This window comes from Grammomys surdaster, unplaced genomic scaffold (genome assembly GCF_004785775.1).
Source record: "Grammomys surdaster isolate TR1022 unplaced genomic scaffold, NIH_TR_1.0 363, whole genome shotgun sequence".
In the NCBI taxonomy this organism is placed as follows: Eukaryota; Metazoa; Chordata; class Mammalia; order Rodentia; family Muridae; genus Grammomys; species Grammomys surdaster.
Genome location: NW_021604782.1, coordinates 12,533,962 through 12,552,545, shown reverse-complemented (window position 1 = coordinate 12,552,545; position 18,584 = coordinate 12,533,962). Strand labels below are relative to the sequence as shown.

Genomic DNA, 18,584 nt, shown 5'->3' with positions numbered 1-18,584 from the left:
GAGAGAGAGAGAGAGAGAGAGAGAGAGAGAGAGAGAGAGAGAGAGAGAGAGAGAGAATATACCCCAGATGGGTTTTGCTTTGCTTTGTTTTATTTTGTTTTAGCCTAGTACTTCATTAAAAGTCACCTAAACAACAACAGCCTGCTTTTCATGGCTTCTGTTTTAGTCACCTCCCTGCTTTTGTGCCTTAATCCTTTTTCTCTTGTTTTTTCTCTTCCCCTCCTCCCTCTCATTTGTTCAAAGTCAAAATGTGAGTATTTATTTGAAACCTTCCACAGGTTTCTTTGTGCATACAGGAGAGCTGATTCAGCCAGAACCCAATAGCCCCAGCTTAGTCATGATGACAGAGGGCCTGGTGGGGCTCACCCTGGTCACAGAGTTTTCCCAGGCAGCAAACAAACAGACCCTGGCTTGAGTGGTCACATTGCTGGCACATGGCAGTGCATAGACATTTGGAGCATGCAGTCTCGTGATGAGAAAAGAGGAGGCCTTTGGAATCTGCCAGTGTTGCCTGCTGATTTTGAGTTATCTGGAACCTGGGGCCCCATGGTCCCTGTAGGCTAGCATGGGGACTCTGAAAAGGCTAGCTGCCATCAGTTCTGACTCAACCACAACCATCAGATTTCTCCCAAAGTTTAGTAAAAGCTAAAGTGACAGCTAACCAAAGCTTTAATGTTACCTAATTGTTCCTTGAATTTATACAAATCCCATTCGATGGCTTTAGAGTTATTAAGCCTAGGTTTGAGTTTAAGTCTTCCACACTTCAGCAGGATAACTTTGGAAATGTATCCTGCCATCTTTCAGAATCTGGAATTTGCTTAAGTAAAACAAGGTTGTGGTACCTGTCTCTCAGCCCTTGGCAGATGCTGAATAACGATTTGTCACACGCATCAGCGATAGTTATCAGATCGATGTGTGCACGAGCTTCAGCTATTCTCATTCTTCTTTCTGACGCTGCCTTCAAACATAGGTATTTCATTTATGTCTGGCTTAGGAGAATACTCTACACTGATCACAGAAAACCTGGGTTTTCCATTTGCTCAATGTTTTTTTACTGAATCATGCACATTGAGTTCTCTACATTCCCACTCTTTCCCATCACTCAAATGAACGTACTAGCTCCCATCTTGCCTCCTTTGTCAATTTCATCCATGACTCAAATGTGAGCAGAAGTGACCTGGAAGAGAATAGCCATACACTAAATCTTCCTTTGCATGCTGTATGAGTCTGTAACAACTGAGTGCCCAGGAGCCCTCCGTGCACCAGCAGGCTGAGCTTCCGTGCTTTGAGTTGCTGCCAGGCAGGTCATTCTCCTGCCAGAATCCTCATTTCTCTGAACATAGGTATTTGCCTGAGCAAGGGAGGCCCTTGCTCTTTTGAGAGAGAAAGAGAAGTATCAGCAGAAAACCTGCATATCTCGGCAAACGTGTTGAAGCCATCAGCAAGTCCAGGGTTCTGTGTGTTGGACAGAGTGGAAAAGTTCCCCATGAACCTGAGAAAAACAGGAAAGTGGGTATTGACACTTTCTCTAACTTCAAACTGAAGGACCCATATGAAACACAGTTTACCCTGTAGTATGTTGAGATTGCTGGTTTTAGTCAGCAGCCAGGACAGACTCTGTAGTCTTCAGCAGCAGACCTCTTTCCTTCCTGATTTTCAGGAATAATGCATGGGAAAGTAACTGTTCCTGCAGTTCTTTCTTAATCCAGTGTTTGACTGATGTCAAAATTATACCTATTCTTTGTATATACACTTTGTATATACATGTGTGCGTGTGTGTGTGTGCGTGTGTGTGTGTATGCTAACAGAAAACAGGATATTGTCTAGTATTTTATTTCATCATCCTCCACCTTGTTTTTGACAAAGCATCTCCCACTGAACTTGAAGCCTACCATTTTCCTAAGGTGGCTGGCTAGAGAACTTCCAGATTCTGACTGCTCTACCCTCTAAGGCAAAGACTGTGGGCATTCATGACTATGTATGATATCTACATAGATACTGGGGATTTGAACTCAGGTCATCCTGCTTTCACTTACCCTCTGAGCCATCTCTTCAATACCTTCTATTACATTTGTTGTTGTTGTTGAAAGTAAATACTGTTGTATAGATTTAAGGTTTAAATCATGTCTTGACAGAATAGAAACACAGGGAAAAGTCTGCGATAGTGAAAAAACAAACATATCTATCATCTCACATGCCTACCATTTTTTAATGACAAGAAAACTTTTTTTTAGCATGAATATTAAGTAAGTAAAGTGTATATTTATTATCCATGTTAGATTTCTGGAGATCTTCCATTGTGCTTCCCGTTATGACTGCTTCTGAGGACCTTGGTGAATTTCCATCTGTCCCAAAGAACTCTCCGTGACACACTCAAGTCTTATGGTCAGTGCTTTGCGAGGTTCTCCCTTACTACCCCTCCTTTCCTTAGAGAAGCATACTTATTAAGGTCTACTATATTGGAGGCCACTGAGATAGAGAAATGGTGTTTTGTGCATGTTCTTTTTGACCTCTGCAACTTAAAAGTTATCAGTTGCTCACTTCCGTATTACAGATCCAGGAAGATCCTTTAGGAGATCAAAAAGTTAAAAAAAAAATGGTAGAGTTGGGATCTGTACCAAGGTTCTGACTGACACAAGACCTACCAGCTCAACATCCATGGAACTAGGTCTGACAGTGGAAGATGTCTGGATCATTTTGTCCAGCACAAAAGCCACAAATCCCATGCAGCAAATTGGGTGATGGAATAACTAAACTTTACCTCTTACACTTTTATCTTCTTGTGTATCCATTGTGTGTATGTGTTGCTAAAGATTGAACCTAGAGTGTTTTTACTAGTTAGGCAAGTGGTTTAGCACCACTGAGCTATAAACTTACCCTTCTTTTATTTTTGAGATATTTTCCCAAGCTGACCCTGAACTCATTCTGTACCCCAGGAAGTCCTTGAAATTAAGATCTTCCTGTGTATCTCTCCTAAGTAGCTGAGATTATAGGTTTGAATCATCAGGTGTTTCTTGTTTTATTTATTTACAAAGTAAAAGTACTAAGCACAAATGTATAGATATAAAACAATAAGTAAAAATATAAAATAAAAGTAGTTCCATATACTTTTAACTGAGTTAACTTTAAGTATTAGCCTATGGCCAGAAGCTACTGAACTGGTTGCAACAGATATAACAAACACTATCACATACAGTATGATAGCTATTTGCATGCAGTGCTTTTTCCCCAGTTTAACCCCTGAGCTCTCTGAGAGAACAGAGCTTTGAGGCCTTCTTCGTGGTCAATAGCAGGCACTCAGTAAGTAGTCTCATAAAGGACTATGTATGTATGTATGTATGTATGTATGTATTCCCCTTGATAACCTTAAAAATAAAGTTGTGTTGCTCACAAGACTGCTGCACAGACTAGAAAAATGCCACAATGCCTTAGGAAACTTATGCATCCTATCTACAAAATAGGAACATCACAGTGAGCTCTTAACTGGACATCCATCCAGGAAAGTCTTACCTGTGTGGAGAGTCAGGATCAAAGCATGTCTTAGTGACATCAGTGATGTCTGGGTCACAGCACTCTCCACCATCAAAATTAAACCTTTCATAGTTGCAGTCCATGTCACACACACCATTCTGCTGCTTCTTCATGAACGCAGGGTAGCGCAGCTGGCGGCAGTCCCCACCATCATGGCCAGTCAGTGTATGGTTACATTCAGGATCGCATTTTTCATCTCCAATCTTGCTGATGTCACAGTTAGCTAGGATGAGGCGGTGTCGCAGAGAGGAACTGTTTACATCCAGTACCTCCAGCTCCCAGGAGATGTTGTAGTGTTGGAAGGCCTCAGCTAGCTGTTGGTGCTGAAATTCAATCTGCTGCCAGCTCACTGTCGGGTTTTCATGGTGATCATCATAGATGTTGACCACACGATAGCGTACCACCTTAGGCTGCCGGAAACTTGGGAGCTGATTGTAACTGGAGATGACTTCTGTGTTGTCACACAATGTCTGCCCACAAAGAGGGGGCTCCAAATTAGTGTCCAACAGGAAGCCATGGGCATTGCTGAATTCTACCCGGGGGCTGTTGCCATCCTTCATGGGGGACCAAGTGCGCTTCACATTGTCCCAGTTCTCCTGGAGGAGGAGCTGAGGTAGAGGGGTGTGGAGGCCACGGGTTTCCATGTCGGATAGAATCTCTCGCTGAGTCCTGGCTACTTTCCAGAGACTGAAGTGTTCAATGTGGCCCCGGAAGTTGTGATTCAGAGCACTGCCCCCCAACATGAGCACTTTGCACTTCTGAGTCAGTGGGCTGAATATGCCACCTACTTGCTCCGCTGAGGTCGCCACCTGGGCACCATTCATATAGAGCTTCATCAGTCGCCCATCGTAAGTAGCAGCTAGGTGTACCCACTGACCCGGGAGGTAGCTGCGATGGGCATCAATGGTGGTCACTTTTCTGGCCCGGTCTGTCTTCAAGGAGAAAAAGTAGCGTGGATCTCTGTTGCCTTGATCACTGATGGTGTGAATGCCCATGACCCATCCTCGATCGCGTGAGGTATAAGAACATTTGTCATACAGCCCTATGTGGCCGCAAAAGAGAAAGATGAATAAATAAAGCATGGAAGTAGATGCAAGTAAGTTATTCTTCTCTGATAAAATTCATATCTGGGTATTCTAGAATAGTTTTTAAAAAGCTCTCTGAAACTCTGGGCTGCTACTAATGGAGCCTCTGGGACCACCCCTAGGGCAAGGAAAGTGCTAGAGGAACTAACAGGGCAAAAAGATTTGTCACCTCGTGGCAAATGAAGACATGAGGTTTTGTTCTTTTTCATTTTGACTATGAAGCATGCAGAAAAGCTTCTGTTAAAAGAATGGGTATTTAAATTACAAAAAAAATAAGAAACAATGATAATAAAGCCTGCAGATTATTGATTTTACAAAAGTGCTGAATGGAAAAGTATGATTTCAGTTTAGGAGGTTAAGTAAAGGATGCTACGAAAAGTGATAGGAAAATAGTGGGAGATAAGAAATGAAAGATGCTCATTTAGAAAGACTGTCTCTTGGACCATTACCATAACTTCAAGTATACAACTGCCATTATCAGTCAGTGAATCATCAGTAACATGGAATTGTGGAAAATATTGCCCTTGAAGAGTAAGAGGCAAGAGTTGAAAAGCCAATGTTTCTGTCTATAACATGAGTCTTGTCTATGCCTAGCATGTGTTCTGGAAGAAAGATAGACACATAATAGATGGACTCGAAAGATTTCGGAAGATGGCTGCCTCCAACTCCCTTGACTTTATCAGTAGTGAGGACACTGAGCCACAGAGAACAGATGACATTTTTAAGAAAGCTTCCAACAACCAAGTGATGTTTATCTAACACTCCCCTCTTTATAGTGTATGTGGATGTATGTGTGTGTGTGTATTCACACATTTATATATGCCATTTTAATTGTAGCAAAATATAAACTCTACCAATACTGTATAATAGACAAGACATCATGCTAAGGTCTTTATATGTATTAGCTTATCGAATATTTATAATATCTGTGACAGTGATATTAAGTCTCTCATGTATGTAATGACTAACATAAAAACTAAAGAAAGTGAGAAGATGGATATGATATCAGCTGGCTGATATATGACCTTTTAAGTAACTGTCCTTGTACAAGTTATATAACACCCCTATAACTAATACTATCAAGGCTTTGGGTTTCATCATCTATCAGTGAAAATTTGAGGTAGCCATCACAAGATTTAGTTGATCTTTAAGGACATTTAAAGGCAGGTGCACTTCTGTAGAGATCATGTAGAAACTCCAATAAACAGCTCAACAGATGTTCCATGCCTCTGACCATCTTTGTACTCATCAATTCCCCAGTGCCCTAGTCTTTCTGGAATATACCCACTGTGCCTTGGCATAGGCAAAGCTCCTGAATGATGAGTATTTTCTAATTACATGTGTATTTTAAGTGTCAGATGCTGTATGAAGCCAGGAGAGAGGAGAAAGAAAAGGATACAAGAATGAATAAAAGATGCTCATTTTGGAAGGACAGTCCCTACTCTCACTGGAGAGTCACTGCGGTCACCGTAACTCTGAGTGTGCATCTGCAATTAATATTCATCAAATGAACACGGAGAATGTTCAACAAAATCAATAGAGGATGCCCACACAGTCTTCTCTCCTTTGTGGGCACCGGGACCTTCGCATTTGTACCAATGTCTATGTTAGCACCTGACATGGTCAGCATGTTGGCAGAGAATCCAAGCCCACCCACTTCTTTCTTCCCACTCATAACATTTTCCTGCAATGGGCAGAGTCTGCTAACACAGTCATTCCACTTCCACCATCTGGGTGACATTGGCAGTGTAATAGGTGCCTCTCTGTCTTTGAATCAAATGTTGTATCACATAGTCAACCCAGGTCCGATTTTCTTTATTCCAGGCTTCCCAATGACTAATGCACACATCACCTCTCTCAAGGGGCACTCCCTGATAGCTCTGTAAATATGGATCATTCTTTCAAATGAATTCATTTTTATTTCAGAAAACAGCATCAAATCTCTCACTCTAGAGTGGTCTGTTTCCACTCGGTTGTCTCTTCTCTGCTACACTGGGTGGTTGTTGAGGGTAATGACTACATTGGATCATGTCTGTAAACTGTTTAGTCCCTTGTTAAAGTGGGCACCCAGTATGTGTCCCACGAACAAGCAGGCCACATTTAATTCAAAACATTATGGGAAAAAAAGGTTTTAAAGGCAAACAGAATTGAAGGCACTATCTTATGTCTCAGTTGCTAAAGGACAAGGAAACCAGAGGACAGATGTGTTTCTGTTAAGGAAGGGGGAGGACTGGGGGCCCAAGGTAACCTGCTTTGACTCATGATGATAGCAATTACAGGCCATATGTTTGGGACAAAAATCATTTCATCTCTGTGGACCTTGATTCCTCCATCTGTACCTCTCTTTAAATATGTTGTCCTACTTAAGAGATGTAATGGATATACTATCCTTGACACACAGGCTATCCAAACAAGAGCTGGTTTTCAAGATGTTGAAGGGTCTGGGAGTAAATTAGAAATGAAAGCATAGGAAATAAAATACAAAGGGCCCACCTTTGTAAAGAAGGTACCTTGACATCATCTTGCCTGATAGGTTAAGGTACAGGGTGAAGGCTCAAAAACCACTTAGAATTCCTCTAACTCCACCACCTTAGACAATACTAAGAGACTACATATTAAAAGTTACTTCCACACTGACTTTCTCCTAGGGTAAAGAGCTGTCTTCATATTTGGAATTAATTTCTCTAGAGCTTGTGTCTTAGTGTCCGCTTAGAATGTCAGTGGGATCAGCCATCATATTTATGTCCTCCATACCTTTCAGCTCAATGTCCCCCTCCTTTACCATTTAATTTCTCTATCACCATGACTACCACCGTCATCATCATCATTCTATAAAAAGATAATGAAGGGTTTTCTAATAAGAAACATGATCTCCCCCCTCCTTTTTTTCCCTTTTTATTTTGTCAGGGGCTTTTGGTCTCTGCTTTTTCCTGTTGCTTTTGGAAAGAAGCCTACCTTGTTATCAATGTAAAGTGTTTACATATCTGTAGGGTTTCCTAGGTTCAGAACCTTCCTGAAGACTGGAGCTGTTGTTCAGACCACCTGACACTGCCATACAGAGGTATAGAGGAAGAGATGGCTTGTCCCAGGAGGCAAAGGGAAAAGGCAAAGAATGTTTTTCAGTTGCTCCAGGAAGAAAGATATGAAAGAAAATGAGATCTTTAAAGCAGGGGCTGCAGAAGTTCAGATGGAAATAGTTACCTGGAGTGTAAGTTGGCGAAAGGAAATCACTGAGCTTCCTAGAGGTTGGTTACAGATGTGGGGGCAGGAGTCAGTTTCTATTGGAAAATAACATTATTGGAATCACCTTCTAGGGACAGGAAGCACTCCTGTACCATATCAGCCCAGAACCAAGCCTCAGCATCAGAGATTTGAATTGGTGTGCCAAATAACCTTGTCTGGGAAGAGTCTTGATGCTGGGCCTTATTTCCCTTTTCTGTAAGTGGCAGTGGGAGGTGGGGGTTGAAATGAAATGATTCTTTCCTAAATTTTAAGAGCCCGTTCTCAAAATTTGTTCACTGTTAGGATGCATGTATTGGTTTGAACTGAATGCCTTATGTCATAATCAGTCTTAGATCCTCATTCTTAAATTCAAAAATGGTAGAGTCCCCAAGAGTACACATATAACTCTACCGTCCTTTATTACAATTGTTCAATGAGATAGAGACATAGTTTAAAAAAAATAGTGAAAGTCTGTCTTAAGCTAGCCATCTGTGTGGAACTAGAGGATAGTCTCAATGGACGTATCCATGTATGACAAGGCAGAAGGCCAAACAAAATTTTGCATATAATCTGCATATAATTAGCATACACCTGCTAAATAATATAAGTCTACAGAACAAGGCAATGAAAGTGACTTCAAGGGTCCTTTTGCAGGTGAGTGAGAAAACTGTAAACATTACCCAGAGGGAGAGAGGATGAATCACAGTGACAGTAGAGGACCCATCCTTGAGCTTTCTGTTAAGGAACTGGCCACCAGAGTACCAGTCTGCTTCCATTCTACTATGCTCTGGTCTATATGTTTTATATGCAAAGGCCTTCACATGTTCCCAGATGTTTGATAGGCCTTTGTTTTTATGTTATTTTGTATAGGAGTGCACACATGCTATGGTACACATGAGGAGGCCAGAGGACAATTTGTGGAGTTGGGTCTCTCTTTTCATCCTAATGCAGGTTCAGGAATCAAACTCGGGGGGTCACCCTTGCGTAACAAGTGCCTTTACTTGTTGACTCATTTCATCAGCCCCTTGTTGTCCCTTTACATTGTCCCCTCTCCATGTAAACTCACACCTGGCAGGAAACTCTGAAGGCAAGAGACCTGTACAGAGTCCTCTACAGCCTTAACTTGGTAGAATGCTCTGGGATACGGGGCACATTTATGAATCACATTAAAGATTCTACTTTAGGGGGTATACATCTTTACTTCTCTTCTCTCCACATAAACATGTTACTCTTACTTTGGAATGACTGCATATCAAGTGCTGTACATTGTCTCCTTAATCTTCCCCATAAAGCTGCCAGTACCCACACTGTCATTCTTTTGCACTTCTTAGAGTAAACTGAGGCTCAGAAATAAGAAGTCCAAGACAACAGTGCTGAATTTGAACCTTTAGAATTCACAGGCTTGTAATCATATTACTACTTCAAGTGCCAAGCACTAAGCATTTTATTGTAGATTGTCTTAAGGCCTTGCCTCCTCTAAGAATACTTCTACAAGCTCTGCATTGCCAACACAAGCAAGCTGAGCTGAAGTGTAAGCCAGAAGGCTGAGCCTTGTGACATGCTTTTGCCTAGACCTAAAACTAGAATCAGAAAGCCGTTCTTTACTACTAACAATCTGTTGCACTTCTCCAATTCTACTAGGACCTAACATCTGCACGGGCATCTGTTGACTTAAGAGTTTGGTATGATATCTTGAGCTTGTCCTCCAGTTTCAAGACTTCCATTGCCAGCTTTGCTACAGACCCAGGGTTGTCCTAGCTTCCAGTGTCTTCATTTTTCTTCAGATTTCTGTCATAATTTGATAGCCTCTCATCTATTTATTTGCTATAAACTGAATGCTTGAGACCTCCTTAAGAAGTGTATGTTGAGGTCATATCACCTAGAAGCTCAGAGTATGACTGTATTTGGTGAAGGTCTTTAAAGAGGTAATCATATAGCCATAATGTCACCATAAGATCAAATCCAATGACTAGTGTCTGGATAAGAGGAGACATTTTGGCACTTATGTGTTCAGAGGAAAAGAATACATGGAGACACACAGAGGACAGCCAAATAAAAGCCGGAGAGAAGAAATAAACCCAAGCCAACTTGGATTTTGGACTCGAGGTCTCCAGGATTATAAGAAAAGAGATGAATGTTATTTCAGTCACACAGACTCTGAGCCTCAACCATGTAAGCCTCAGCAGACTGTTGCCTTATCATTTAGCATGCTTTCCAAACACTCCCACTGGGATTTCTCTAAACTCTTGTCCATCTCCCATTGCATGTGCTCAGTTCACAAATCCTTCTATTCCTATGACATAATGCCTTAACTTCCTCCATTTCTATTTTGAGCAGAGCACAGTCTGTTAGGAGGAGGCAACAATGGGTGATATAATCCCCCCTGCACAGAGAAAAATCTTCCCTCTTGTAAGGCAAGCTTTGTGTTTTTGCAAGTGATTTGACTTCTCTGAAGCACCTTGAATGTACTGGGTACATGGGTAGCTGTTTCCATGTCAGGTTATCTCCTATAATATTTACACCAGCCTTGTACAATAACTGCTATCTATTTATCAGTGAGAAAAGTTGAGCCTTAGAGAAGTGAAGTTCCCTTCTCAAAGTCAGTAGAACAAAGTCATAGGGAGTGGTAGAACTTAAGTAACACAGTGTCCAGGTTTATTCTTCCATCACTGGGGCAAGGGGCAGAACCCTGTATCTCTTTCTCTATACTGTTTCCTGAATGCTCAACATAGTATGACAGTTGTTACTGCCTTGGGAGGAGAATTAGCCAACCATGTAACTCTATACCCAGCTAGTATTGCTTATATTTTTCTCCTTTGTGGAGTATCCAGATAGGAAGACAGAAAAGTCTACCTAGGACCTTTCTCCCTGAAATAATAAAGTAGCAGTTGCAAATGAATAATGAAAATAATAGCAGTTTTTGAAAACCTCTGTGTAGCAATCTTTATGCTAAACACACATACCTTGGGGCTTACATGACCCTGTAAAATCTTTATTAACCTGCCTTCTACAGATATGAAAATTGAATATGAAAACCATAATTGGTGTCCCAAGGATATCTGCTAGGGTCTTGGAAAGACATAATTCTGACTGCCATCTACCTGACTTTGAAGACAAAAGGATTCCAGGATGCTTTCCTGCATGGGAATCACTCATGGCCACCAGAGGCCCTCCTACCTCCTCTGAGGCTGCACTGCTGTATCCACCACTGGATAAGTAATCATCTCTCGAGCTTCTTCATTCCCTCTCCTAATGGGAGGATCACAACATATAGACTTAAAGGTCCACCCAATTTCCGAGATTCTGAATTCTAGGATTGTAATTCTTCAGATACTCCAACGCAGTGATCGACTGTGGGAAAGGTAAGGTTATGAGTAGAAGAGGCAAGTTTGGGTCCTTCACTTTATAGTACCCATGATCTGTGGGAATCTGACAGGAGAGTACACACAGAGGAATGAAAAGAGGAATTTAGGTCAACGATACAGTTTCTTTCAGGATACTAAAAAAATTAAAAGCTAAAGGTTGACACTGGTCTTTTTGTTTTGTTATGTTTTGCTTTCTATGATTTAGTCACCAGTATCAAAACTACGGAAGAATGCTTGAGAGAGCAATCCTATGGAAAGCTTTTATCCGTCCAATGGAGAGTAATTAAGACAGACAGATTTGGGTTAAGTATACCCATGGCCCTTGCACTAGGTTTATTCAGGGGAGGCCCCCAAAATGACCCGAAGGAGTCAGAACCACCAGACATTAAGAGAAAGCTAAAATGGTACCAAAGGGCATTTTGGTCTCCTGGTGCCAGAGAAGCAAAAACATCCACTGTAACCTCAGCCACACAGTGAATACTTGCTCAGGTGAGGTTCCCTATAAGTCAGTCATGTATGTGTTCTGATAGAAACAGGGTGAGGGAACTTGTGGAGCTGGCATAGACAGTGTCACCTACAGCTAAACATGGAGCTGGCATAGACAATGCCACCTGCATCTATTCTTTTGCACAGATTCTTTATCTATGTTAGGAACCAGTTTTGAGTGTTTCCTGACGACGTGGTCCAGCTTACCACTTTCACTACGTGGTATAACCTTAAATGACGTAAGCTTTCTGAGTCTGTGTTCTTCTACCTGTGGCTAGGGATCAACACTTTTATCCTGTATGCTTCATATATTTCCCAGGTATCTTTGGAACAGTAAAGAAGATGAATGAACACATACTTGAGAACTACTTTAAACAATCCAGGTATGAGACAAATTTGAAGATGGTACATCTGTAACCTAGATGTCTTAATATATGTGCCTATTTGATAGATTTGGACTGGCAGAATACTCTAGGAGCTCAAAAACAAAACAAAACAAAAAACCACTTGCACTTTCCTTTACTCTTGACTTTCCATTCTGAATCTTTTCCTCCTAAAAGCAGCCTGTACAAAAAATATAGAATGGTCATGGTTTGGGACTGAGGTGATGGCTCAGAGATAAAAATGCTTGATGCACAACTATGAAAATCAGAGTTTGGATTCCCTGGATCCATGTAAAAACTTGGCAGGGAAGTGTCCATCTGAACCATAGTGCTGAGAAGGAGGATAGATAGAGTTGGAAAACATTCCTAGATTTCACCTTCCAGACAGTTTAAATCAAATTGTAAATTTCAGATTTAACAAGAAACCTGACTATACATAAAATAGAATGCATAAAATAAAAGGAAGACTCATACTCTGGCATTTGCAGGCATTTGCAAGTGCTCATGTGTGTATGTATCTACACAAAACATATGCACATATCACATGCACAAACATGCACACACATGCACACATGCACACATACACACATACACACAGTATGTTGGTTTGAATAAGAATGACCCTCATAGGTTCACAGATTTGAATGTTTGGCCATTAGGCAGTGGTGACCCTTGACAGAGATTAGGAGGTGTGGCCTTGCTGGAGCAAATATGTCACTGGTGATGGCCTTTGGTCTTTCAAATGCTTTAGATATACCCATTGTCTGTCTTTCTCTATACCTGCTGCCTGTGGATGAGCATCAAGTCTGACTACATGCTACCATGCTTCCTTTCATGATGATAAAAGACTAACTCTTTGAAAATGTAAGCAATTAAATCCTTTCCTTTGATTAATTAATTTACATCTCAAATGCTGCTCCCCTTCTGGTTCTCCCTTACAGAGTCCTTTATCCCATGGATTCTCCCCTTTGACTCTGAGAAGGTGGAGTACACCCTGGCTATCCCTTTACCCTGGAGCATCAAGTGTCTCTAGGATTAGGCACATCTTTCTCATTGAGGCAGGACAAAGCGGCCCTCTGCTACATGTGTGCCAGGGCCTCCGTACAGCCCATGTAAGATCTTTGGTTGGTGGTTCAGTCTCAGACCTCCCAGGGTCCAGGCTAAGTGTTGCTATGGTCATGGTGTCTCTTCACAGAAATAGAACATCTAATAAGGCTTGTGTACACACACACACACACACACACACACACACACACACACACACCCTACAGAGAGATAGAGGAAAAAAAAGGAGGAAGAGGGAGAAAAAGAATAAAAGGAAGAAGGAGAAGGAAGAAGAAAGAAGGAAGAAGAGGGAAGAAGAAGTTGTTGTTGTTCAGGGTTTAACAGACCAACAAATCTGACTTCAAATACTGGCTCTACCATTTACCAGCAAAGGAATTCAGTAATTCTGGAGGAAACCTCCTCTGGTTTTAGTAATTATCTCTAGAGTGGGGATGACCCTTCTTCCTCTGACAGTTGTAGACGAAACTAAAGAGATAACAAACTTGTCAGGACTTGGCACACAGCCACTAGCAAGATACTAAGTGTTAAAACATCTGTAGTGTGTAGCCAGACTAGTCTGTTTGAGCCCCAACTCTGTTCCTTGTTAGCAGGATAGCCTCAGGCAACACCTCCATCACTCCCTCAACCCCCTCACCTTCGAGTTTCCTCATATATAGAGTGGTATAACAAGTACTTCCCACCCAGAATAGGATGGACTGAGAGACTGAAAATTCACACTTGCATAGCATTCAATAAATGTAGCTTTATGTTTTTATTGATATTCAGAGTGAATGTTCTTTTTTATTTACTCAGAATTGGGTTACATTTTCTTTCTGTGTTTTTCAACTGTATTTCTTTTACTCATTACTTTTGGTCACAAAGATATAAGTCATTGTCCTCTTTGTCATACACTGTGAATGAACATGAGTGGAGGAAGAAAGAAGAAAAAAGGTGAATAGAAAGTAGAAGAGCTTGGGGTGAGGGAAGACTTCAATTTCATTCACCCCCAAAGGTTACACAGCTCAAATCAGATACCAGGTTTTGGTAGTGTTTCTATCTTGAAGAGAGTTCTCTATGTTTGCTCATATTGATGACTTGAGAAACTCCTTTCTACACTCATTCATTAAACCCTAGTGACAGTGTCAGGTTTGAGGAAATGATTAAATACAGATGGTTCCTGTAGTCCCCATCTTTCAAGGTAGCTCCATCTTCATCCTTCACTATGGCATCAAGTGGATTCAAGAAGGAGATTTCCTTACTACATTCTATTATCAGGCCCTTTACCACTCTATACCATGCTGAATCACCTGTGTGGCATCTTAACAAGAGACCCTTCATATTTCTATAATCAAATAGCTTCATAGTACCTGAAAAGGTCTACTCACTGTTTCAGTAATGTACTAGACATAGACTAACTTACCTCCCTTTCTTTCAACTACTGACCAATGTTCTGATTTCTGGAAACACTTATAGCTACTGAGTACCCTGTATCTCTAATTGAACTTGAGATATCTGAGATTGTTCAGTAGTATTGCCTGTGAGATTTAAAATTGCTCAAATTAATATTTCTAAGTTTCATATGATATATGAAATTGTTCATCAACAGTTCATTCAACATATATTCTTGTAATATCCATTGTGCCAGGACCTAGTTAAATACTTGGAGTATGGGACATGGCAAGGAACAGTACAAATTCTCTAGCTAGGGACTAATGATTCCTGCTGGTCCATATATGGATACAAAATAGATACAAACGGAGGATAGAATAATGCAGTTAGGAAAAGTATTATTATCAGATGTCCTATTGAAGATATCACCAGAATTTTCTTATTCCAGTCATAGCTATATGTACCTAGAAATAAATATGCTCACTAATTATGATGTACAGTGAACATCACCAAAAGCTTGCTATGTGTCATCTTCTTGAACCATTACTACTGTTTCATGAGGTAAGTTCTATTTTTCCCTCCACCAGTGAGAAAATTGAGTTTCAAGATTGTTGCAGTGATGGTCAAGGTTGTTTGACCTGTGGTAAGTAGAACTTAACTATTACACAACAGGAGAACATAAGAATGCTCTTACAATCAGTTGCATATTTATTCTTTTGGGTAATTGTTAAATTTTCCCCACTCTGATATATGTTCTGTTAGTTATAATAACACAGAAGGACATGAAGTTTCTTTGAGATTGAAATCCATAGAGCATCTCATTTCTTTCATTAGCTTTTCTCAGCACTTTCTGAAGGAGACAAAATGGAGATGATTTGCTCTATACGAAAGGGAAAAGTAAGGAGCCAAGACTGGTACAGATCGTTTGATGTGTTTTATGAGGAACAGAACTAGAAACCGAGTCCTAAACTCTAAGTCAGCATGCAGATGCCCTCTGATCTACAGCCTCAAGACACTGTCCTTAGTGGCTAGAGACATCCTCACTGAGATTAGCACTATTTCCCCTCACACAGTTAGCTGGCAGTCTCATTTATGCACTAAATTCATAGAAATCTAAAAAATAGTTTAAAATTTAAGGGCAAAGTACATGTACCATAGTTCAAACTCAGGCAATATCATCTACTGGATTGCACAACAAGCTCTTTCAGAAACAAAGAGGATTTCTGTTTGGGGGATCCTACATTGGTCCAGGTAGGATCATTGCTGAAAATTAACAGGGTGCAAGGGAAGCTCCAGCATGCATACATACTGTTGGTGACCTTGGCCTCAGCACAAGGACTGGTAAGTAAAAAGAACTGACTGATGCTGATATGTATGCATGCACGGCAGAGGAAATCAATGAGAACACATGAGAATGTTTGTTTGAGTGACAGCCCAGTGGATTGCCTAGTGAGTAAGTGCTCTTGCTTCAGAAGCAAACACAGATCTGTGAAGCTCCGACTCTGACATGACTTCAATGCTGCTCTGGTTAGAGAGCTGTAATAAGACACTGTTAATTGAACACTTAAAGTCTCTTGTGTCAAATATATGCTCAAGAAGTGAGCATCATGCTCTGTATATGTGAAGGCAAGAAAGAACAAATATGCACCACAAAAACAAAACAAAACAAAAACAGTGAGAACTGTAGAAAAGAGAAAACAGATGCAGCTAGTATGCTCAGTAGCAAGTTTTCACATGTTCATATAATATAACCACACAGACATATCAATGACACCAAACCAACAATATTACATTCTGTACAGAACATGAATCAAGACAATAATTCTCATATGAATTGTTGGGGAAGGAACACACCATTAAGTGGTGATTTTTTTTCTGTTTTACTATGATCATAATTTATCTTTTTTGGCTATTTCATGCCCTACTCCTACTGTGAGGACATGTCTTTGTGTGTGTGTGTGTGTGGGCACATGTGTGCATACATACCATTTAAAGTTTGAAACAATGTATCCTGTATTACTCAGCAAAAAGTAGTACTGAGCAGGAATTCTACACATTCATATTGAAAAAACATGGATTTATATGTAATTATCTGGACACAGAGCTTTATCTGCAGGCTTCAAAGTCCACAGGAGAGAGTGATGCCTACTGTTCTAAGATTAGGCTGAGATAGGATTTTAGATCTCCCTTCTGCCACCATAAATTTGGAGATTCAGGAAAATCACACTTGTTTAAAGTTTTCTTTCTTAGTTTGTAAAATAATCATGTTGTTATCTACTATAAAAGTTTAGTGACAGTAGGTGTGGGAAAGCATATAGTTGATTCTCGATATATTATCCTGGCCACTATTAGAGCTTTCTTAACTAGCCTATGTTCTGGTAGTTTACTTCCATCATGATATAATCTGTAGATTATCATTAGATTCCTGTTTATAATCCCACATTTTCCACAGTTTTTCAACATATGCAAGCCTTTCTCTGATCACCTCAGGTTGAGATTATCCTTCGGTTTCTGTAAAAGCATTGGCTCATTTTATTTCTGATGATGTAGGCAGGCTCTTCTTAGGGCCATCTATTTGACCCACTGTTTCCTCTGGTGAGCACCATTACTCTTTCCTTTCCCTTTGTCCTTCTAGTCTAGAAGACTAAACAATATTGCCTCTTCCACTAGACTTTCATTTGTAATGAGTCTGTACCACCAGTATATCCACATGGATGAGTATCTATTACTTCTGTCTTTTATAACAGATATAACCAATCTTAGATCTTGAGAAATTTTCTGTAGCATTTATAGAATACCTTGTCTGTTATTTTATTACACAAAGTATCATAAGGTGGAGCCTCTTATACCCGAGTCTTCACTGCTGTGTGTTATTTGTTTCTTTTTTACTTCTCCATAGCAATGATCACTGTTAGTCCTGTGATTGATTACAGATATCCAAGTTGTCTCTGAAACTGTACTGTAAGTTCATGAGGGCACACAGTGCATATTTATCATCAGTCTGCATCTAGAGTCTTCCACATGGTGCCTAGGGCATAAGTACCCAATAAACATTTGTTGAATAGATGACTGAATGTAAGATGAATGTGCCTAAGGCTTATGGGGAAACTGGAGTTGAGTTTTTCCCGTTCTGGATGGAGATCCTTGAAGTGAAGGCAGCTGGAAGTATCCTTATACTAGTGTAGAAGCTTCTTCTGTCCTGGGTATCATTTTTTCCATCTATGGAGTGAGTGGTTGCCACTATGGTCATTACATTAGATTGTTGAAAATAAGAAAAGTAATAGGAAAATACAACATAGCTAATAACGCTCTCTGGTGTGCATTTGTCAACTCTAAAGAAACAGACTATGGTGAAATAATTTTCATGTATTTCCTTGGAAATACAAGTGAAAGCATTATGATTGTTGATAACAACAACAATAGTAATAATATTAATAATAACCTGTTCTGGCTAGCTGTTAATGTGCTATGGATCTTTTGCAATTCTTTCTCATCCATACATGAAACAGATTTTGTGGATTGCAGTTAGGATTTTGTTTTTCAGTTTACAAAGTCTGTCCATTTTAAATAAGGAAGGAAAAGAAATTGGCAAACAAAGTGACTTAAGTATAATTCCGGACATAGGTCCATAACCTGTTCCATAAAAACAGACTCAGATAGTGTCAGCTAAGCTCTGGAGACAAAAAGCTCTGGGTAAGCCTGACATCACCTCTTCTTGGCCTACAGAGATAGGTCAGCCTTTCAGGGAGGGAGATGACAAGAAGAGATAGAGAAGTAATGAGGCCTGCCAGACTAGAGCTCCCTTTCCCAGGGCTGTGTCATCCAGAGTCCATTCCTGGGCAAGGAAGGCCATGGAGGGAGGTGCTTGCCAGGGTTCTCTGTGCTTGGCACGGGCTAAGCACTTTGCATGAATTGTTTACATGGAATCTCCACAGAAATCCAAAGAGGGATGCATTGTCTTTGCTTTCATTTTATAGGTAGGAAAATAATCGGCTCAAGCCTCAGTAATTGATAGAGATGGGCTACAACACCACAGTCCGAGTCTGGAGTTCAGGCTCTTAATTTTGAAATGACACTCT

At 40.5% G+C, this 18,584-nt stretch overlaps 1 protein-coding gene across 1 annotated transcript in view; it reads right to left on the bottom strand.

Moving 5' to 3' along the window:
• Pappa (pappalysin 1) overlaps positions 1-18,584 on the bottom strand; it is a 230,064-nt gene that overhangs the window by 193,378 nt on the left and 18,102 nt on the right. Inside the window, exon 2 of the mRNA XM_028779996.1 lies at positions 3,511-4,573. Within this exon, the coding sequence (XP_028635829.1) occupies positions 3,511-4,526 (1,016 nt within the window). The 5' untranslated portion in view covers positions 4,527-4,573. The remainder of the gene's footprint in view (positions 1-3,510; positions 4,574-18,584) is intronic.